This window comes from Stylophora pistillata, chromosome 10, assembly GCF_964205215.1.
Source record: "Stylophora pistillata chromosome 10, jaStyPist1.2, whole genome shotgun sequence".
Taxonomy (NCBI): domain Eukaryota; kingdom Metazoa; phylum Cnidaria; class Anthozoa; order Scleractinia; family Pocilloporidae; genus Stylophora; species Stylophora pistillata.
This window is the reverse complement of record NC_142528.1, coordinates 8,033,946-8,053,229: the sequence shown is the minus strand read 5'-3', so window position 1 is coordinate 8,053,229 and position 19,284 is coordinate 8,033,946. Positions and strand designations below refer to the sequence as shown.

The 19,284-nt window shown below is 39.1% G+C and overlaps 2 protein-coding genes across 4 annotated transcripts; one reads left to right on the top strand and one right to left on the bottom strand.

Annotated features, from left to right (window-relative positions):
• Positions 1–2,593: 2,593 nt before the first annotated feature.
• LOC111328286 (cornifelin homolog B) lies at positions 2,594–8,448 on the top strand. Its single transcript, XM_022932688.2, has 4 exons — positions 2,594–2,745; positions 5,706–5,846; positions 6,775–6,917; positions 7,765–8,448. The coding sequence occupies exons 2-4, from the start codon at positions 5,735–5,737 to the stop codon at positions 7,855–7,857; spliced, it is 348 nt and encodes a 115-aa protein (XP_022788423.2). The 5' UTR covers positions 2,594–2,745; positions 5,706–5,734; the 3' UTR covers positions 7,858–8,448.
• Positions 8,449–9,654: 1,206 nt separating this feature from the next.
• On the bottom strand, positions 9,655–14,712 carry LOC111328284 (disintegrin and metalloproteinase domain-containing protein 12). 3 transcript variants are annotated; one of them, XM_022932685.2, is made up of 3 exons: positions 14,514–14,712; positions 13,731–14,004; positions 9,655–11,977 (listed from the first exon to the last, which is right to left on the bottom strand). In XM_022932685.2, exons 2-3 carry the CDS (start codon positions 13,932–13,934, stop codon positions 9,761–9,763), a joined length of 2,421 nt encoding a protein of 806 aa, XP_022788420.2. In that variant the 5' UTR covers positions 13,935–14,004; positions 14,514–14,712; the 3' UTR covers positions 9,655–9,760. The 3 variants fall into 3 exon arrangements, with proteins under 3 accessions (XP_022788420.2, XP_022788421.2, XP_022788418.2); XM_022932686.2 differs by having other exon boundaries at positions 14,585–14,705; XM_022932683.2 differs by having other exon boundaries at positions 13,731–14,712.
• Positions 14,713–19,284: the final 4,572 nt, after the last annotated feature.

The following is a 19,284-nucleotide window of genomic DNA, read 5'->3' as shown; positions in this document are numbered from 1 at the left end:
GAATTTGTTTTCTAACATTTCCAGCATTCACTCTTACGGCACACGTTCATAAACGTCTGAGCATTTTTATACTAAAAAATCTGCGCTTAATGTTCAAAGTAAGGCTTTTTCACGTGTTGGCGTTCAAATCTGGAATGGGATACCAACTAGTGTTAAAAACTTATCCAAGAACTCTTTTAAAAAATCCATTAGAACAAAAGTAATCGAAATTCTAGAAACTGAAAACTCCTATGTTGAAATAGATACTCTAATTAATAAGATGAACATGGTTAACTTCTAACTGTAATTATGTTTAGTCTGTAGTCGACTCCAAAGGCGAATTAGATACTTTTTATCATTTGATGAAAGGTTAATTTGTAACTGTAATTATGTTTAGTCTCTAGTCTCTTTAGTCTGTAGTTTTCCTCTTTCCTCTGTCATGTTGTAATTTTATGTGAATATTATTAGGTAAAATTGTGTAAAATTACTTTTCAATTGTCTGGCTTGCCGCGACTAGCTCTTCGCTATTTGCAAGCCAGCCTAGTAATAACCACCTGATATTTACTTAGAAATAAAACTAGGAAAACTTATAAAAAAAAAACAAAAAAACAAATAAACAAATTATAGCGGCCAGTATTACGGGCAGGTCAGGCGCTGGCCTGGATGCAGCTGGGGCAAGGTACAACGGTTGATTGATTTTCCAGTCGCCGCTTTACCAGTCCAACAATGAAGCAGTAAATGTGGCACGAGATCCAGAAGTGCCCACTCAAAGCAAAGGGAAAGGAAAAGCGAAATTGAATAAAATTAGAGTAAAATATAGTATCGGTGTTATTTTTGGCTGTTAACCGAATTTGACAGCTTTAACAGCTTCGACATTTTTAGTGCGGATGCAAGATGCAACAGAGTGGACAAAAATTTGTCAAGACGAAATTTGTCCTTTGATTTTGTCGGGACAATTCTAGTTTAGTCTACTAGTGCGGATTGTACTGCGTGATTATGTCGTGACAATCTTTCGTCATCCATGTCATCGTTGTTCTTGGTGTTCGTCTGATCGGTCAAATTAATGACGAAAAAACAAGGACACAAAAAAACAACTCAAAATAAATGTCATAACCCTGCAGCTGGGCGAAGCCGTGTGTAGATGGGATGGAATTTCTAGAGTGGGTAGAGTGTGATCTTGTTTAGTGTATCACACGGAATAAAGTAAATGCCGCACATTATAACAGGCTATCATACACAGTGTATGTAAGTGTGCGCCAATACAATCATTAAGCTTTGTTTTTAAGATAACAGTGAAACAGAAGAGTACAATATTTCTAATTTTTAGATAAAGTCTACTATTTTAAGACCTTTAAGCTGCTGGGCGAAGACGTTTATCTCGGTAGAGCTTGATCGCTTGTCACTCAATTTTGACGAGTTAATGTGGAAGAACCCTTCGTGATTGCAATTTCCGTAGCGTTTTTTTTTTCACAGCCACGATTAGGTTATGATATGATTGTGGATATTGCCCTTTGAAAGGAAAAAGTGTGTGGTCGTTCACGCGTATCCACAGAGATGGAAATGACACAAAGAAAAGCGAAAACAAAAATAAAGAGAAACGATTGATAGTTTATCTGTATTGTAAGGTTTGTAAACAAATTTGTTCAATGCAAGGATCTTAACAATTCCACTTCGTATATTTATCAATTGTGTCAGAGGAGTGTGAGGGGAAGGTAATACAGAGAACATAACAAAGAAAAAATCAGCCCCACCATAATGGATATTAGGACCTTGACAAAACTATTTTGAGCGAATCATGGTAATAATAATAATAATAATCAACTTTATTTAAAGAGGGTAAAACATAACAGTATAAAACTGACAAACCAGTGGCCCTCTTAAAATATATTACAAATAATTATTGAAAAAGATTAAAAACTAATTAATTATGGAAAAAGATCAAGAGCTAAAAATCTAAAATTACAAAGTTTATAAAAACTATAAGATAAAATGTTCTAATCGTTTATAACTATTCTTAAAAAAATCTAACATGGCCTTCTTAAAACATTTGATAGTAGGTTTCATTCTTATGTCCAGTGGTAAGGTATTCCAGAGGCGTGAGGTCGATACTGTGAAAGACGTACCTCCCTCTGACTCCCGTTTGAATCACGGACAGACGAGGTTTAGTTGTCCATGTCTGCTTGATCTTTCATTTATGTCTGCATTTCTTACGAGCATTTGGGACATATAAGGTGGACAGTCCCCAGACAATCGTTTGTACACCATTAGTGACCTATTTACTTTTGCCTCATGAAAGAATGGAACCCAATCCAATTTCCTAAACAGTTGTACGCTATTCGCTCTAGTGTCAGCTCCGAGAATTACACGTGCCGCGCGTTTCTGAAGTTTAAAGACTTTCTGCAAATTCTCAGCAGAACAAGATGTCCATATGGTTGATGCATAAAGCATTGTCTGCTTGATCATAGCATTTTAATAAAGTTTCCTTTGATCAATGGGCAAAAAGCGTCTTATTTTTCGCAGCACGGCAATTCTCTGCGAGATGGTACAGGAAAGGTGAAAGGTGTCTTCCTGTCCTTGGGTGTTTCTCGAATTACCTATTAGTGACTTCGTTTCCAAGGTCACTCTGACGTCACACACATGAAAATGAAATAGAAACTACCCAGTGTCGACGCATATTTGGTGTGGCCAATCGTTCTTGTTGCTGCATTGAAAATCCAGAGGTGTGTGTCCGCTTTCTCAGGAGAGGTTCTGCGTGATTATTATCAGGTATGAAAGTTTACAAGCAAATTTCTTCGATCTTGACAGTGAGAAAAACCCCGATTCGAGTTAACTGGATTATTTTCTTCGGTAATAACATTGAGAGATTCGCGATACTGGTTATCATCCACATCATGTAGCTCATCTTTAAGCTACGCCTTCAGTCAGGAGAAAACACTTGGGATTTACTTCTATGTTAAGTAATTTCAAGGCTTTGTGAAATTTCTTTGTCGCAGTGTATCAACTCACACGCTTCGAGAAGTATATCTCATCTAAGGGTTCCGTCGCTACAGTTCTGCTTTTATGATTCCCCGCGCTCAGTCCGCACCCAATATTTGTCGGGTGTTTGTGTTACTTCTCGCAGTCAAAACAACCTTTCAATGCTGCAAACAACTATATAGGTCTTCCCAGAGCTTTGTGGCTCGCGGTGGAATTATAATTAAGGCCCTGCAGTACATTCTGTTCTTGTATCTATATTCTCTGCGTCGTAAACATGAAACAGGTTTCTGCTTTCGGTTTCTTGTTAGTTGTGCATATGAAACCATCTGTTCAATAAGAAGGGTTCTAAAACAAGTGTAATATTTAAACGAAAAGGCTTTGAAACAAACCCTCTTAAGCTCTCGTTTTCGGAAAGTCACGTTCACTCAAACATCGATGTAATCGGAGTCCAGTGAGCGAAAAACGATAAATCTGATGAAAATTTATGAAGAAATTGAACCAGCTATCCAAACACATATGAATAACATGATTTTCTTCGTTTACAGTCGATTTTGTCGTTTTATCTCGATTTACCTAAGTGAATAGGCATTAGGAATTTGTTTTTAATTGAGCCGTTTCCGGATGAAATTTCCTTTTCTGATGAAAAACTTGTAGTCAATGTAAAATTCGTTGTCAGTGAATGTTATTCGTGTGAACCTAATTTATATTCTCCCTCATATCGATAGAGTCTTGGCATCTGCTGTAACGCAACTTCCACTTGCACCTTAAGTCGTTAATTACTTCAGCTTTTCTACTCGTTAATCGCTCTTTAATATTTAAAAAGGTGGCATTTGGACTCAAAAAATCATGCTAGTCACGATCTCTTCTTGCTTCCTCTCTATTCGATTTCACGGTAATGAAATAATCCAATGAAATGCGTCACTTTTCTTATTAAAATCCATCTCAACATTTTTTAGATATTGTCACCCGCTTGACTAGGTTTTAATGCTCGACGAATTATTTCAATTTGGTATCGTACCATACAGAAAAAAGCGTTCGAAACTGTCAGTAGTATTAGTTTAGCGTATGCTTTACTTTGGTGCTGTCGCTGCCAAATGACTGACTTCTGTTGACTTGTTACCAATCGCCATAGAAACCAGAACCACAAACAAAAGATGTTTTTCAGCTTTACGAAATTCTTGACATTTCGAGGTTAATTTAGGAGTTAATTAATTACCTGACAAACAACACCCTCGCGGAACAAGAGTCGCATTACCGTAAAGTTGAATTTTTTCCGCGTTGTACTACCATTCTGCTCACAAAATAACGATGTAATTAACTGCATCAGCACAGAATCTTAAAGTTAAGAATATTTAGCGAGATCATGTCATTGCTAAGGATCTTTTTATCACTGTAAGAGGGGATAGGATGTTTTTTCACTCGTTTTTGTCGTCTTTTTTTGCGAGACTAGCGGGAAATCGTGCATTTTGCGCGGGAAAGATACCGGTATGAATATTTGGGCGTGCGCGATTTACTCAAGTTTCGTTAAAAAATGTCATTTTGATGCATATTAGAGATGGCATTTTGCAGATAACATCAATGGCTTATCGCGAGTGATTAAATCTTAACCCCAAACTTCGGAATGGTTGCCTCGTTCTGGGAATTATAAAGTTCAACCCCCCCCCCCCCCTTGATAGATGATTTGGTTTAATCAACCGAATCGATAATGAAGGGTTCCTAAAGTTGAAGTTTGGAGCGTTGGCGTTTCGTCAGAGCAAACCATTGCAATGACCCGTTAACTGCACTTGTAAGCATTATTGAACTTATGAAAATGGAGTGAGTTCCGACGAGATCTCTCCAAACAAATTGAAGAATTGGGTTTTTAAAGAAACGTTCTCGAAGACCATTTACAGAAAATGCTCAAATCTGAAGTGGGTTTTTTTTTCTAGCCACAAGTGAAAGTGAAACCTCAGTCGAGCACAGTAATTAGTTTTAACAGTTACTGCTGCAGGGCATGTTCTGCGGAATAATTTTAGTCACGTCAACGACTCGACCACAGTTGTTCGCGTCGATTCGGGGTTCATTTATGTGTGTCTTCTTGTTCGACCTTTTCATATTACTTGTGGATGCTTTACTGCGGCAGTTGTGAAAAATCATATACTCCGGATGAGAACGTTTTTGTCACGGATACAATTTTGACTTTAAATTAAAGAGTAATATATTCATGACAAGTTCATTTGAATATTCTTGATGGATACGCCATCAAACATTAACCGTGGTTGAAAGAAACGTACTAATTATGTAAATATTGAGCTGGTCTTTGCCGTTCTCGCGTTTTAAGTTTTTGTAAAGCGGGGGCTTGGCGGGGGGGGGGGGGGGGTGGTGGTGGTGGTAATAGACCAATGAAGGCTCAGTCCTTTCGTGTCCCCCAAATTTCTTGTAAGGGAGTTATCGGAATCATAGCGTGAAATTTTCAAGGCAAAATTCCCAGTCTCATGATCAGGGCCACATATTTCGATGGGTGAATTTGTGGCACGAATCCCTTAGCGAAATATTTTGTTGTAGGAGTATTTTTTGATCATCTGCATGCTCAATTAATAATGTCACAAATCGGTGACGAACACACTGGACACTGTTAAGATTGCGTAGCCATTTTAACTTCCTTTACGAACCAAGTACAACACATTCTGGGAAACTTGAGTGGGACTATACCTTGATGTGGAATGGGTGGCAGAATATAAACTTACTCTTTCTGTTTTTCTTTTCGCTAGTCAGTCGCTAGATTTCTGAAGGAGTGAAAATGGCCCAAATCGTGACCACCCAGCCTGGTGCAACTGTTGTAGTTACACAAACTCAAGTTCTGAGGGACTGGAATTCAGGATTGCTTTCCTGCTTCGATGATATTGGAAGCTGTAAGTTGTACCGGTGATAATTCAGCGCTCCAAGCTGCGAAACGTTGTGGCCGCCATAGCGACTAAATTTGCTGCTAAAAGCCGGCGACACACTTGCGATTTTATACACCGATCGCAATGATCAGTGTATAAAATCGCCGATATTTGGCATGTCAGATATCAGCGATTTTCGCCAGCAATCAATTCGCTATGATCGGGGAATAAAATCGCCTAGTGTGTTACCGACTTAGGTTGCCATTTTGCCGACATGCGTAGGGCGTTCAAGTAGCAAGTTGTATCGTTTTAATAAGTTATTTTTCTTTATTTTTTGAAGTCAGTGAGAGATAAACAATTTCAAATTTCAAAAAATTTTTCATTGACAACCAACGAACCGATTAGAACGAACTAACTTTAACGACGGATATGTTGTCGTTTCGTACCCTCGGACGTTTCGTAGTCATTTTGTGTCGGTTTGTACCCAACCTGCTGGTCGGTTGGTACTTCGTGCCCGTCCCAACATTCAGTGATGATGTAAAACCAGGAGATTTCACGGAACACCTCACGCATGTATTTTTCCTATTTATCATAATAAACCGACATTTAAGCGTACCGAACACGGAAACGTACCTTATTGATGTGGGTACAAAACGACTCAACTAAATTGATGCAAACGGTCTTAGCTGGGTACGAATCAACTGAGTACCAAACTTCCGTGGGCACGAAACGACTGGTAACCATGGAAACTCCGATCACAGTTGACTTGCGAAAAAAAATGACCTGTCGGTCCTCACGAACTGGCTTTCAAAGCCAAACAATTTCATACTTGACTCCGATGATGACTGAATCACCAAAGTTTTCCAGGGCTTCCATCGTGCGGAGGATCAGACCAAACGATTAGAGATTGACAAATTTAACGTGTTTGTTTGTTTTGTTTTTAATCTGTGTACAGGCCTGACCGGCTGGTGCTGCCCCTGCTTTTTGTTGTACAGCATCTCATCTCGTATGGGTGAGGGGTGCCTGTATGCCTATTGCTGCTCCGAGATTGCTCCATTCACTCTGAGGGCCAAACTACGAACCGAGCATCACATCCAGGTGGGTCCTCAAACGCATCAGCTCTTTTTAACTTTTCCCTACAATGAGTGCCTATACATTATCCAGCAAACGGGTAATGAGAATACTCAAAGTTATCAGTTAGAAGTTGTTTTCTGGTCTAACACTAATTTCTCATTACTAATGGATAAGGAGATGTGTAGCAGCTAGAGGAGGGTATTAACAATTTGCTGTCGAGAGTCAAAGGGTTAAATTTCTCCCGCTATCGACCACTAGCAGTTCCCCCTTTTCAGCGAAATCTGCCTTCTGCGCCAATGTTTCTCTTCTACTGCTGCTTGTCCTTTAGGGCAAACAATTAGAGATCCGACTGATTTTAAGCCAAGAACGCCGGACAAAGAGTTGTGTTTCTAGTAAGCACGAGGACCTGTATTATTATTATTATTATTATTATTATTACTATTATTATTATTATTATTATTAATATTATTATTATTATTATTATTATTATTATTATTATTATTATTATTATTAAGCACGACACAATTGTCTTCCTCATTCAAGGAAAATTGCGTTGTGGTAAAGACACAAGTTTTATCGTTTTCCATAGGGGAAAGGTCTCAGTTAAGTCCAATAACAATAAGAGTGAAAAAGTTTTTGGTCAAAAAGTGTAAGATGAAAGTTTACGTGGTAAATATGTTTTTGTAAATCGCCCAAAACTTGAACTCAAAGATAAAGTTCCCTATTACCTCTTAGTGTTTTTCTTTGTAAACTGACTTTGCTTAACATTTGACTTAAAACTATTTATATGAAGCTCCCTTTTTTATTGTTTCCAATTAAGCATCCAAAGTTATTACTCATCTAAATTAAGATGTTTTTTTCTTTGCGGCAGGGATCCCTTTGCAACGATGCACTCACTATCATGTGTTGCCCTACTTGTGCCCTGTGTCAGATGGCTCGTGAGCTTAACTCCGTCGGCAAGTAGAGTGGAGTACTTCTGGAGAACATCAACGAAGATATGCATGTTCAATTATCTTGTGTAGCCTTTTTTGGCGTTTTTCTTTTAAACTTATACTTTGAATCTTTCATCGGTCAGTGCGAAGCATAGGACTTTGTATTTTCGTGTAGGCTTTTGTTAGGCGTGATTGTTTGTATTTTTAGCTGGTCGTAATTTCTTTGATGACGTGCAGGGCGCGTGTGCTTGGGTGATTTTCATTCGGTTTTACAGTACCACGCCGGCGCGTTAGATCATACATTCAGCACGATTACAAATTTGTGTTCAATTATTTTGTGTGGCCTTTTTTGGCGTTTTTCTTTTAAACCTATACTTTGAATATTTTATCAGTCAATGTCAAACATATGACTTTGTAATTTCGTGTAGGCTTTTGTTAGGCGGGATTATTTGTATTTTTGCTAGTCTTATTTTCTTTGATGACGTGCAGGACGCGTGTGCTTGTGTGGTTTTCATTCGGTTTCACAGTAACACGCCGGCGCGTTAGATCATATATTCAGTACGATCACAAATTGTAACCAGCTAATACAAAACCGTAATCATTAAAGTGTTCTGATCTTTTCATCTTGTTTCTTTTGCTGTGTGACTTGACGCCTTACTGGCCTCCTTCCTGGCGGGCCACTGGGAAATGTTGTGGTCTGGAATCTAGCGCGTGGACTTTAGATCGAGTCGTCGTTTTCAATCCGAAGCCTGGTCATTATAGACCACTTTCATAAATGGCTGCCGGATTAATATTCTTTTGTTTAAATTTAAATTAGCCCTTCTGGCCTCGTTATCCAGTACAAAATTCAAAAGAATACATTATCTCAAGCGAGGCCAAAGGGGCTAATTTAAATTTAAACAAAAGAATATTAATCTGGCAGCCAGTTATGAAAGTGGTCAATGATGTTAGCTTTGTGGACAAACTTTACCCCCACAATGTCTTCCGCTCCCCACCACGGTCAAGCGGCTCAGTTGTAGTTACACAGTAAGATCTGGGTACTAGATTGAGGGGTACTGACAACCTGTCCAGGGGTCCGTTTCTCGAAAGTCCCGGTAACTTAACGGGCCCGAAGCCAAGTTTTCAAATCAAAATTTAAAGGATAGAAAAGCAGGTTCTAGCACACAAATTAGTGCGTTTTTGTTTCTTAAGCTGACAGTTCTATTGTATGATTTTCAAAACTTTTGAAATCCCCATCTTGAATGTAACCAGAACAGCTTTAAGGGTCCGTTCAGTGACCGGGACTTTCGAGAAACAGGCCGCATGGAACCTGATAAGAAGCGGGGCGGGAAGGGGGAATAATCAGCGATGGATTAGCTCCCATTCCAGACAGGGGGAGTTAGTAGGTATAATCCCACTCGCTTCATGATACGGAAACCGAGATAAGTTCAGAGACGGAAGTCAATAACAGAAAATATGGTGAAAGGATTGATTTTCTCTTATCATTCGTCAGGGTTCTCTTTGTAAGAATGCCGTTGTCAAAGTGTTCTACTAATTCTTCGCTGAGTGACAGATGGAAGGCGATGCCAATGTTATTGGCAGGAAAAGGGGTGTAGCTCCATGGCGGGGAAATACGTGGCCAAGATCCCACGTGACTGCTCACTGCAAGCGCATTGTCCCAAATCCGGCGACACTGATTTATCCGAAGGTCCTGCTACGCAAATTAAATTAAAATAAAATCTTTCTACCAAACCTTGTCCCTTACGTTCAAAATGTGGACGGAAAAGAAAATAGCCTCGTGGAAGGAAAGATGATAGCGCGTTATGTGAAAAATACCCCATGGACGTGAAAACTTCGGCAATTATTTAATATGAAACAAATATATGTACAGTCGCTCTTTATACAATATGTTCTTTTAAGACGTCGCTTATATAAATACTTAATTCAAAATTTTTCTTAAATAACGATGACTTTAAATCGCGGTTCAACCCTTTGTTTCATATTCTTATTCTGCACAACAAATTGCCGATGCTTATACCGTCGTTTATAACTGCAATGTCCTGCAACAAGGACAACGACGAGAGCGAAAAAACTTGCAAAAACTGTGATGTAAACCTGTGTGGATTCTGCTACTTGCAACCCAGTCGGGCTTGCAGTTGTAATCGGTTCCATCGTCGCAACTGTTCGCGGTTTCGTCGTAATCAAATACGTTTTGGCAGAAGTACTTTGCAGCATTGTTTTGATGGGTTTACTTGTGATAGTCGTTGGTTTAATATCTGAGAGCTTGGTGCCACAAGAAGTCCCAGTCCAAGGTTTAAAACAATAGCAAGTACCGATGTTCGTACATATACCATTACTAGAGCAGTTTCTATGACACAAAGGCACATTTCCGTGTAGTGTTTTAACAGGCACACATTTTCTGTCCAGGCACACTTTTCCGTCAGCGCATTTTGTTCCGTCAAGGGTCATCGCAGCCTCCGATACATCCATGCCCATTTGTAAATTAGTTCCCTTACACGTGACTGTTTTACTTTGAAATGGCCACTGGGAACCCATTACATCTCTCTGTATTCCTATGACAGGCCACCGGTTGCGAGCAAGGCACCAGAGTTTACCGCATTTTGCGTTCTTTAGTTTGCAAGGTCGATGTTTACCCTTCTTCGTCTTATGGCAAAACCCATACTTGTTGCCACGCGTGTTGTGGTAATTATAACACTTATCTGGACCAGATACGGCATCACGGCCCCACAGGTCCTGACATTGCCTGTCGTGGGTTAAACATTCCCCAGAGTAACAATAGGCCGTGTTGTTCGCGCAAGAGTAACCATCATGAATGTAGACGTCCTCAGGACAACTCCCAGAAGATCCAGTACAGAATTCTGGGATGTCACATTCGTTCACAGTCTCCCTGCAAACAGTTCTGCTCTTTTTAAACCTACACCTCTCGCAGCAAGGACCATCGGCGCACTGCGCATGCGCGCGCAGCTTGCAATTTACATGATCACAACAAGCGTTTTCTTTAGCGGTGCATTCCTGAGTGGTTCCACAGTCACACTCTTCGTCTCCTCCAACTATCCCGTCTCCACAAACCGGGCCTCCGTACAGCGTTCTTGGGACATTAAGAAGGCATGATCCTAAGCCCCGTGATAGTGTCTCTTCAAGTCCTTTAAGACTGCAGTTACTGAAGCTAGTGGCTGGTTCGCGGCCGACATGCTCGCTCATAACGCAACCGCGCGAGTCAGGTGATTTACATACGCAACGAGGTAGGTCCTCGTCGTGATACATGCCGAACACGTGACCTAATTCATGGGCAAATGTACTGGCAGTAAAAGCAGCATTTCGGCTGTAATCTTGGACCACGCCTGCCGATTGTTCTGTACAAATCGTCATGACGTGAGCCTTACCCCGGACGGAATCTTTCAGTGAGATTCCCGTCAAAAGTTTCGTTACGTCGCTCGGATACTTTCGCAGTCCCCTTTTTCTGTATTTTACTAAATTTGACAAGTAAGTATCAGCATTAGCGTCCGCTTTGACTTTGTCCAACACGTTCCACGTTTCTACGGCGACCAATGCTACGCGAACATTTAGCGGTTTGAAAATAGCGTCCACTATATTTGCGATTTGTTTAGCTCGTAGATTTGTCTTCGTCAGATTTTTTCCACAAGCCTCAAATTGCTTGTGATCGTTAATTATAAGCAGTTCAACGTATTTAGTTTCGGTGAAGACATTGTTACGAATTCTTCTTCGGGTTTTTACGTTGCCAATACTTCTTTTTGAAACTAGTCTTTCTTGTGTTACCGTGTGAATATCCCTGTCCTGATTCATCCTTTGTCCAGGCGAATCATATTCAAACGAGTCGAGATCTTTTATTTTGTAGAACAAATGAAAGGCTTTGTCCATAGGTTCTATGTAGTAAGATGTAGTACCGTCGTAAATCAGCCCTTCTAATCCTTCACAAGTGCTCAGGGACACACTCGACCTTACCCTACCCCTGACGTGTCCGTGAAAGAAACAATGATCAAGTTTTCTGGCGTTGTTTCCAGAGCCATTGAAATGTTCGTGTCTTTCGAGGTATTGCGAGGTAAACAGACCACGATTCTGATACAGGTCGAGTGTGAAGTTTTGTTGAAAAACTGCAAATGTTATTTCTACTTTAATGCCTCTCTTTCCTGCCTGTAAATCAAAGATGTTGGAGAGGATTAGTTGTTTTTCTTCTCGTTTTGTTTTTTTTTTTATTACTATTATTTCAGGCCTTTTCACCCCGTGGTTTATAAATGTAGTAAAAACACTTGAAGGTTGTAATATTTTTAGCAGATGTTATCTCAAGATGCTACAACGTAACGGAAAACCATCAATACATAGCAGAAGGCTAAAATACAACTGAGAACCCTTTAAAAATCTGCTAAATATGTGCGCAATCAAGATTTGGCAACTCAGTCTTTCTCATATCTATACAATGAATAACTTCAAACATGATAAAAGACATTCCTTCTCCGTTGATCTGTTTAACTGTGTTCATCTTTACTTGTCTGCTAACATGCATTGATTCGGTATAGTAAGATCTGAAGAGGGATTAAAATAACTTGCCCTTTATGAAGATTAAATCTAATTAATCGCTGGGTTCGGATGGAGGTTCTGACTTGGATGTCACGACTAACTATTCTCTAAATCCTGTAAAGCGAAAGAAGCTCGTAATGAATCCGAGAGAGGAAAGGGCTTTGTGCATAGTCCTACTTTTCCCGAAACCCGTCTGATTTCAGAGAAGGGGCGAAGGTTGTACCTGAACTCTCCGAACTCTTTCGAAAATTTGTGTTCGGAAACTTCGGGCGTCTTTGGAAACGATGAGACCTTTGACTCCAAAAGAATTTGACAATGTAAAAAAAAAATCGCTATGAAAACAGGATTATAATAACGCGACACATGCACTTTATGATAGAAAATACTCTCACGTACTTTACTTTCTCTTACTCACGAGGAAAGCCTGGAGGACGGTAGAGATGATGGAACGCCACGTGCGCCAATTAATTGACATTTTGAGGTGAAAGTCATTGAAAACGCGCCTGTCCCGGAATGTTAACTTTTAGGATTTTAGCAATAGTGAAACTGTTGGCAGATATGAAAGCCAAAGGGTAAACAAGGCAAACAGAAGCTTCACATTCTATCAGCAACTTCAAGTTGATGACAAATATAGTGCTGTCAACATGTGCTCTGCCAAGTACTTGACGTCTTAGTCTGGCGATGTCTTCCGTTAAATTAAAAAATATTGAATGTTGCTCACATGCCTGTCGCGTTTTTTCGCACTTCAGTACTTTTTCTCAAAAGCGCACTTTAGCGCTACTCAAGCTCTCAAAACAAAAACAATAAAAACCGCATGATACAGCTGCCAGACCAAAACATAATCTCTCCGCTATAAATGTCCCCCACATTTACGGCGAGTCCACCGTGAATATTATCGTAGTCAACGTCCAGTTTAATTTTAACAATTTTCAAGTTAACATCTTCCCCCTACGGCAAGCCACATGAGCTAAGCTTTACGAAAATAAACCTTAACGAATATAGACAACTTTCTGCTGGTAAACCGATTGATTTCATATAGGTTCCGACGAGGGAATATCTGATCCGGAGACCTCCTTGAAATCACGAACGCGAGTGAGTTTTTACATAACGCGCGAATACGAGGATTCTGTACATAAATTTTCCTTGAATATTCTCCAGCAGACAGTTCAAAATCACGTGGCGATGGCGCCGGGGTTGTAATCTTACTCACCAGGGTTAGCGGTTTTCCTGAAGCCCCTTCTTAACTACAATGTCTGCTTCAATAATGTACAAGTTATGCTATTCGACGTTCATAACATGCATTAATTCGTGCAGTAATAAACAAATTAATGTTCCTAAAAAGACCCTAAAACGGCGAAAGATCACTCACCATTCTTTGTCCGCCGCTTAAACCTCTACTTTTCCATACTCCCTTTTCCTCAGTGATGTATCTCACGCGAGGTAACACATATCGATGGTTTTGACTTAATAACATCCATTTCTGATCATGACCACTAGATGTCGAAACGTTCGTGAACTGCACGCAAAGTTGCAGGTTAAAAAATAACCATAGAGGAAAAGAACTCCTTGCCATATCCAACAGTGAATCGCCTTTAAGAAAAGCTGATCTTAAAGCGATAATCGATTGTAAACTCTTTGGAAAACTAGGAGGATGAACGCGAACAAGATAATTATATTTGCACTAAGTCTTTGCATCAATGTCAACACCAGCGTGAAGCTAGATATGTCCTTTGTTAATTGTTCGTCATCATCAAAACATGTTTCGTAACGTGAAACGAATTGTAAAATATGGCCATCTTCATCATCGTAATGATCAAGAAAATATTGGCTAACGTACGTTTTAAACTTTGCGGTTGCGATCGAGCGCGAGCCTGCCCGGAAACGATTGACATCAAATGTTTTCTCTTATCATTGGCCGCTTCGTGACAGACACAGTCATAAAACCGTCGTAATTTCTTGTGTATAAAGGTTGAGTCGCAATTAATTATGTTCTTAACATGCCAGGGCACTCTTTTCACATCCCGTCTCTGTAAAAAATGTTAACACTTTGAAGCTGAAAAAGTAGGACGAAATGAAATGGCGACGAACCACGAAGCAAAATGATAGTTTGCGCGTCAAACTCAATATAACTCATCTGTTTGTTTATACTTACGTCGCTCACTAATTGGACTGCCTTAATCCCGTCTATTGTTTTTGAAAGAACAATTTAAACATTTAACGAACCTGACATGAAACGATGCCCTAGGAATCTTATGAAGGATGTAATGGCTGGCAATATCACTTCAAATGTGTAAATCATTCGCACGCTAGTGATCGATGTTATCTCAGTCTGACACACACCTTTTACAAGAAGCAATAAAAACATATTATTGTTTCGTAATGACCTGTTACCCATTCGCCGTGTGAGACCCATAATCTAATTAGGCGTGGACCGACTCAAGAATAATAATTTGTTATTGTTCAGATTATGGCAGGCGATAAGCTACGACGAGCAGTTTCCTTAACCCACACGCAACACAATTCTAAGTGCCCAGAAATACAGAAGGGATAAAATCGATTCTCCATTATTGCAGACAAGAGGCTTTGGGTCCCACTTAAGAAGAGGACATCGCACGATCTTGCTTCACGCCTGTGATGACACGCAAACATGCGGGAAAGGTTAAAGAAAGGATCGATGGGAAACAACCAAAGATAGAATAATTTTTTAATTAAAATTCATATGTTCCTAATGAGCCATTTCACAGTCGACCAGTTGTAAGTATCGCGCGCCGTCTTTGCAAAAAAACAAAAACAAAAAAAAAAAACAAAAAAAAAAACAACAAAACACTGATCTTGAATCAATTTTGTACATTAATTTCTCGATTTTTTGTCATCATCTCAAACTGCCGAGATTGTGTCGTTTTTGCGACACACACACACACACAAAAAGAGTTGTCCTAAATCTTTTAACTCCCAGAAAAGATGTAACTTCTCTCTAAAAATTTTAATACATAATTCAACAAACAAGGTTCTACAAAGCAAAAACTTATCGACTGGAAGACGTCGTTTTGACGTAACGCCAAATTCTCTCAACCAATGACAAGGAATCGCACAGAAAATAGAAGGGGGAGTTATTGGTTGGTTGCAGGAGTTAAACTGAAGAAAATAAATCGTTTTTCAGGATATATAAAACTCCAAAGAGATGAGGATAAACCAAAACATGGGAAAGATGGCTAAGGTTTTCAAAGCAAGCAAAGCAAGAAAGAGACTGTAAACGACAAACGTGAACAGTCTGAGCCGCGCGACATAGCTCAAGAAGTTGGCCCTTTAATCGACAGAGCATGTTTGAAATGCACGATCTTCAATTTTTTTCGAATATATGAAATGATTTCAATTTCCGTACCGGGTCACCTTTGCATCAATTAAATGCCATTCATTCCAACTAATTATCCGATCAGACTATCCTTTTACTTTCTTGTACCTTCTAAATTGCAAGGAATGTAAAAGTCTCAATCCAAATTGCAAATAATTTGACATTTTGAAGATTCCGCAGTTAGAGCGCAAACTTGATTACACAGTACAATACTAGAAAAACAACAGTTTCCTTGCGTTGTGTATAGATGATTATAAGTCTTCACTGGTAAGTTCATCTCGATCCTTTCCTCGTGACATTCACATGGAAACAGTTATAAAATATGCTGCTACAACTACAAGACTAAATATATTCTTTAATCTCCTTAAAAGCCCTTCCACTTTTTTCTTTTCATTAACATTTCAGGTGAGAAAAATTATTAACCTTTTCGCTCCCAAAATCTCTTAGAAATTCTCCTTTCTATCTGCGATACAATTCGAATGATGTGAGGTTGTAGAATTTGGTGTTAAAACCGTCAAAAACGCAATAATTATACCGCCAACCGTCAAATAACCAAGCCAATGTTAGCCATCCAATGTCTCATATATCCTTAATTAAGAGCTGAAAGATTGCCTTAATTGGAGTCAAGTTCTGTTGTTTATAGATAAAAGGCTCGATATATCATAAAAATACAGTTATGTAAGTCCTTTAATTTCTAGTCGCGAGTAAACCTGCCAGTTAACAACACAACTGACTTCCTGTGTGAAAACACTTCCGGTGTCATAAAACGTTGGTCATTTATCAATAAAAGGTGTTATAAATGAACTCTTGAAATTAATAATTCTTTACAAATGCGTCATTACAAAAAATTGCAGCCAAATTTGCGCGTTTAGTTCGTTTCATAAACGAAATTCCAAAAAATTAGCCGTCAACCGTCAAATGACCTAAAATTTAACCTTCAAACGTCAAAAGAGCTTATTTTTAACCGTCAACCATCAACGTGACCCCCCATCATCAGGATTTTTTTACCCTTTGAGTAAACGGGCTTTCGCACACGATATTGTTTTATAAACCTACACCCATTACTTTCCTTGGGCAGAACCAAAATTTTAACTCGCTTGCAATTAAGATTAAAAGACTCTGAGGTCATGGTTAACCAAAGCCATCAAAACGTGGTACGGTTAATGGTTCCCTTATTTTTTTCCATCTTATTTTTTCAGTTACACCACTATCCCATCGCAGACAACGCCGGCCATTAGCGCGTTAATTGTTGCAAGATGTCTTTTCGTATCTCGCTGCCAGAAATTTTACATCTACGCTGATCGTGAGCAGTTTTTGACTGACGAAAACACTCTATTTCTTGATTGATATTTCGGCTCATTACACCAGAGCACAATGACTTACTCCAGCATGTCCAGAATTATTCGTTTCACTAAGAAAAATTTGTTTACTCGGAACTGGTTAGCTCAGACGACCACCACAAACCGTATAATAATAATCCAAGCTTTACTGCTCATCCTTCAAAGTCTCTGTCATTCAAGACCAGCTGATTGCTGATCTGTCTAAAATTGAACACTGGCCTTTTTTAAATAGTCAGTTTATCAACGTAACAAAAACTGAAGCGATGCTTTTCGGAACTGCCCTTAGATTATCTACAGTAAACTCTTTTTCTATTACTTTAAATAACAATGTTATTAAGCGAGTTTTTCACTTCACTTATCTCGGTATAGTTATTGATGACCGCCTTAGTTGGAACGAGCAAATAAAGCAGCTTATTTCGCGCAAATATAGTTTATTGCAGTCTAACTAGGCCAATTTTAGAATACTGTGCAAGTGTGTGGGGCTCCTGCCGGGAAGGTCACAAACAAGGCCTCGAAGCCCTCGAAAAACCTAGTCTCCCTCGGAGCCGTTTTTTTTGGATGTCACACAACGCTCCCCCAAAAGAAGTTCTTTTAAGGGAAGCGTTGCGTGACATCCAAAAAAAACGGCTTCGAGGAGACTATCCAGAACCGGGCTGCCAGAATAGTTGCAAGAACTGTGCGCAGAAACCCGGCGATGGACGTTCTGAAATGGCCGACGCTGGAGGAGCGCCGTCGTAATATTGTTTTTAAACTCGTTAAGAAATCCTTGCAAGGACAATGTCCTCAATATTTTAAAGAATATTTTAAACGTAATAATACAATCTACGCGAGCGCCGTTAGACAAAGCAACCTTTTACATCCGCCTACTGTGAGGACTGAGATCGCAAAACGATCTCTCTATTACTATGGTTGCACTCTTTTTAACGAACTATCTTGATGGTATTTCGTATTCATTTACTTCTAAATCTTTTATTTGTACATAGTTTTCTATTTATATTATTATCAGTATCAGTGTAGAATAGCCTAGAATAGCTTTGCTAACTGCGAGCTACAAAAGCCTTTATTTCTTTCATTTTAAAAAATAAAGTCAATGTTGTTGTTTTTGTAAGTGTAATGCATATGTATACTATAGTTTTAGTACATTGTTGTGCTCAGGGCTCCCATTGATAACAGACACCTTTTTGCATCTGAAGGGGCTTCCCTGAGCGGTATAAAAGGTTCTTTTTCTTTTTCTTCTTCTTTAATAATTATTCGATCTAAAAGACATACATTTAAAATTCGAAATCAGCAAATTCAGAAAACGTGATTGGAAACTTACTTTTGTGGCGGTTGTTAAAACAGGTCTGTAACTGACACTCCGTTACAGTTTGAAATACGTACCCTATTTTCAATCTCGACGATTCACTTGAACATAACACAAAAAAATACAGAATTAACAATGCGAACTTAAACCCAACGAAACTAAAATACAACGAAAGAAATACGAGAAATTACAGGAAAATACAAACGAAAGCGTAACTACTTACAAGATCTGTACGGCACTCCGGAATAACAACGACTGAATGAAAACTACAACTACGATGTTATATAGCGGATAAAGGCTAAAACAATAGACTAAACAAGGCTACACAATACTCAAAGGCGATTACATGAAACAACGCTGACAAACTTAATTTACAATTTGACAGCACGAAAAAATACAAACTAATAAATACAGAACTGAACTATCGAGACGAGAACTATTTACACTAATTACAATTAACAAAGACGAACGACAGAACTGATAAAAAAAATAACTCTCGTGGCTACAAGGTCTCACTCTTTTGGTTAGCAGATTCAGGTCAGCGGATTTTTAAACAGACTCATGAAAACAACTTCTCTCTCTTTTCGATTCCTTCTGAAAAACTGGGTTAAAACATAATAAGCCAACACTTTTAAATCATTGTCCGGAATTAATGTTAATTGTAATCAAAATAAATCTGTCATCGACAGGCAACACCTATTTGCTAAACGAAACAAAAACAGTGTCCTTTTATTACTTTCTCTTTTTTACACTGACTGTTGGGTTGTCTCTCCTATGGACCGTTTTCAGATTCGAATCCTTTAGATTCGAATCCTAGACAAGTGCTCAGTGGTAGACTCTGAAATAAACACACCGCCAGGAACCAGCCATAATTGAAATGTTTATCTGGATGTACAGTTCTTGCCTGCGCAGCTAGGAACGTAGCAAA

Excerpts from the sequence above, each read along its gene's own strand:
- LOC111328284 (XM_022932683.2), bottom strand. The coding sequence starts at position 13,934 with ATGGCAAGGAGTTCTTTTCCTCTATGGTTATTTTTTAACCTGCAACTT. Across the intron at positions 11,978-13,730 it reads TAAGCGGCGGACAAAGAATG|GCAGGAAAGAGAGGCATTAA; the intron begins GTGAGTGATCTT and ends TTTGATTTACAG.
- LOC111328286 (XM_022932688.2), top strand. The coding sequence starts at position 5,735 with ATGGCCCAAATCGTGACCACCCAGCCTGGTGCAACTGTTGTAGTTACA. Across the intron at positions 5,847-6,774 it reads CTTCGATGATATTGGAAGCT|GCCTGACCGGCTGGTGCTGC; the intron begins GTAAGTTGTACC and ends ATCTGTGTACAG. Across the intron at positions 6,918-7,764 it reads GAACCGAGCATCACATCCAG|GGATCCCTTTGCAACGATGC; the intron begins GTGGGTCCTCAA and ends TCTTTGCGGCAG.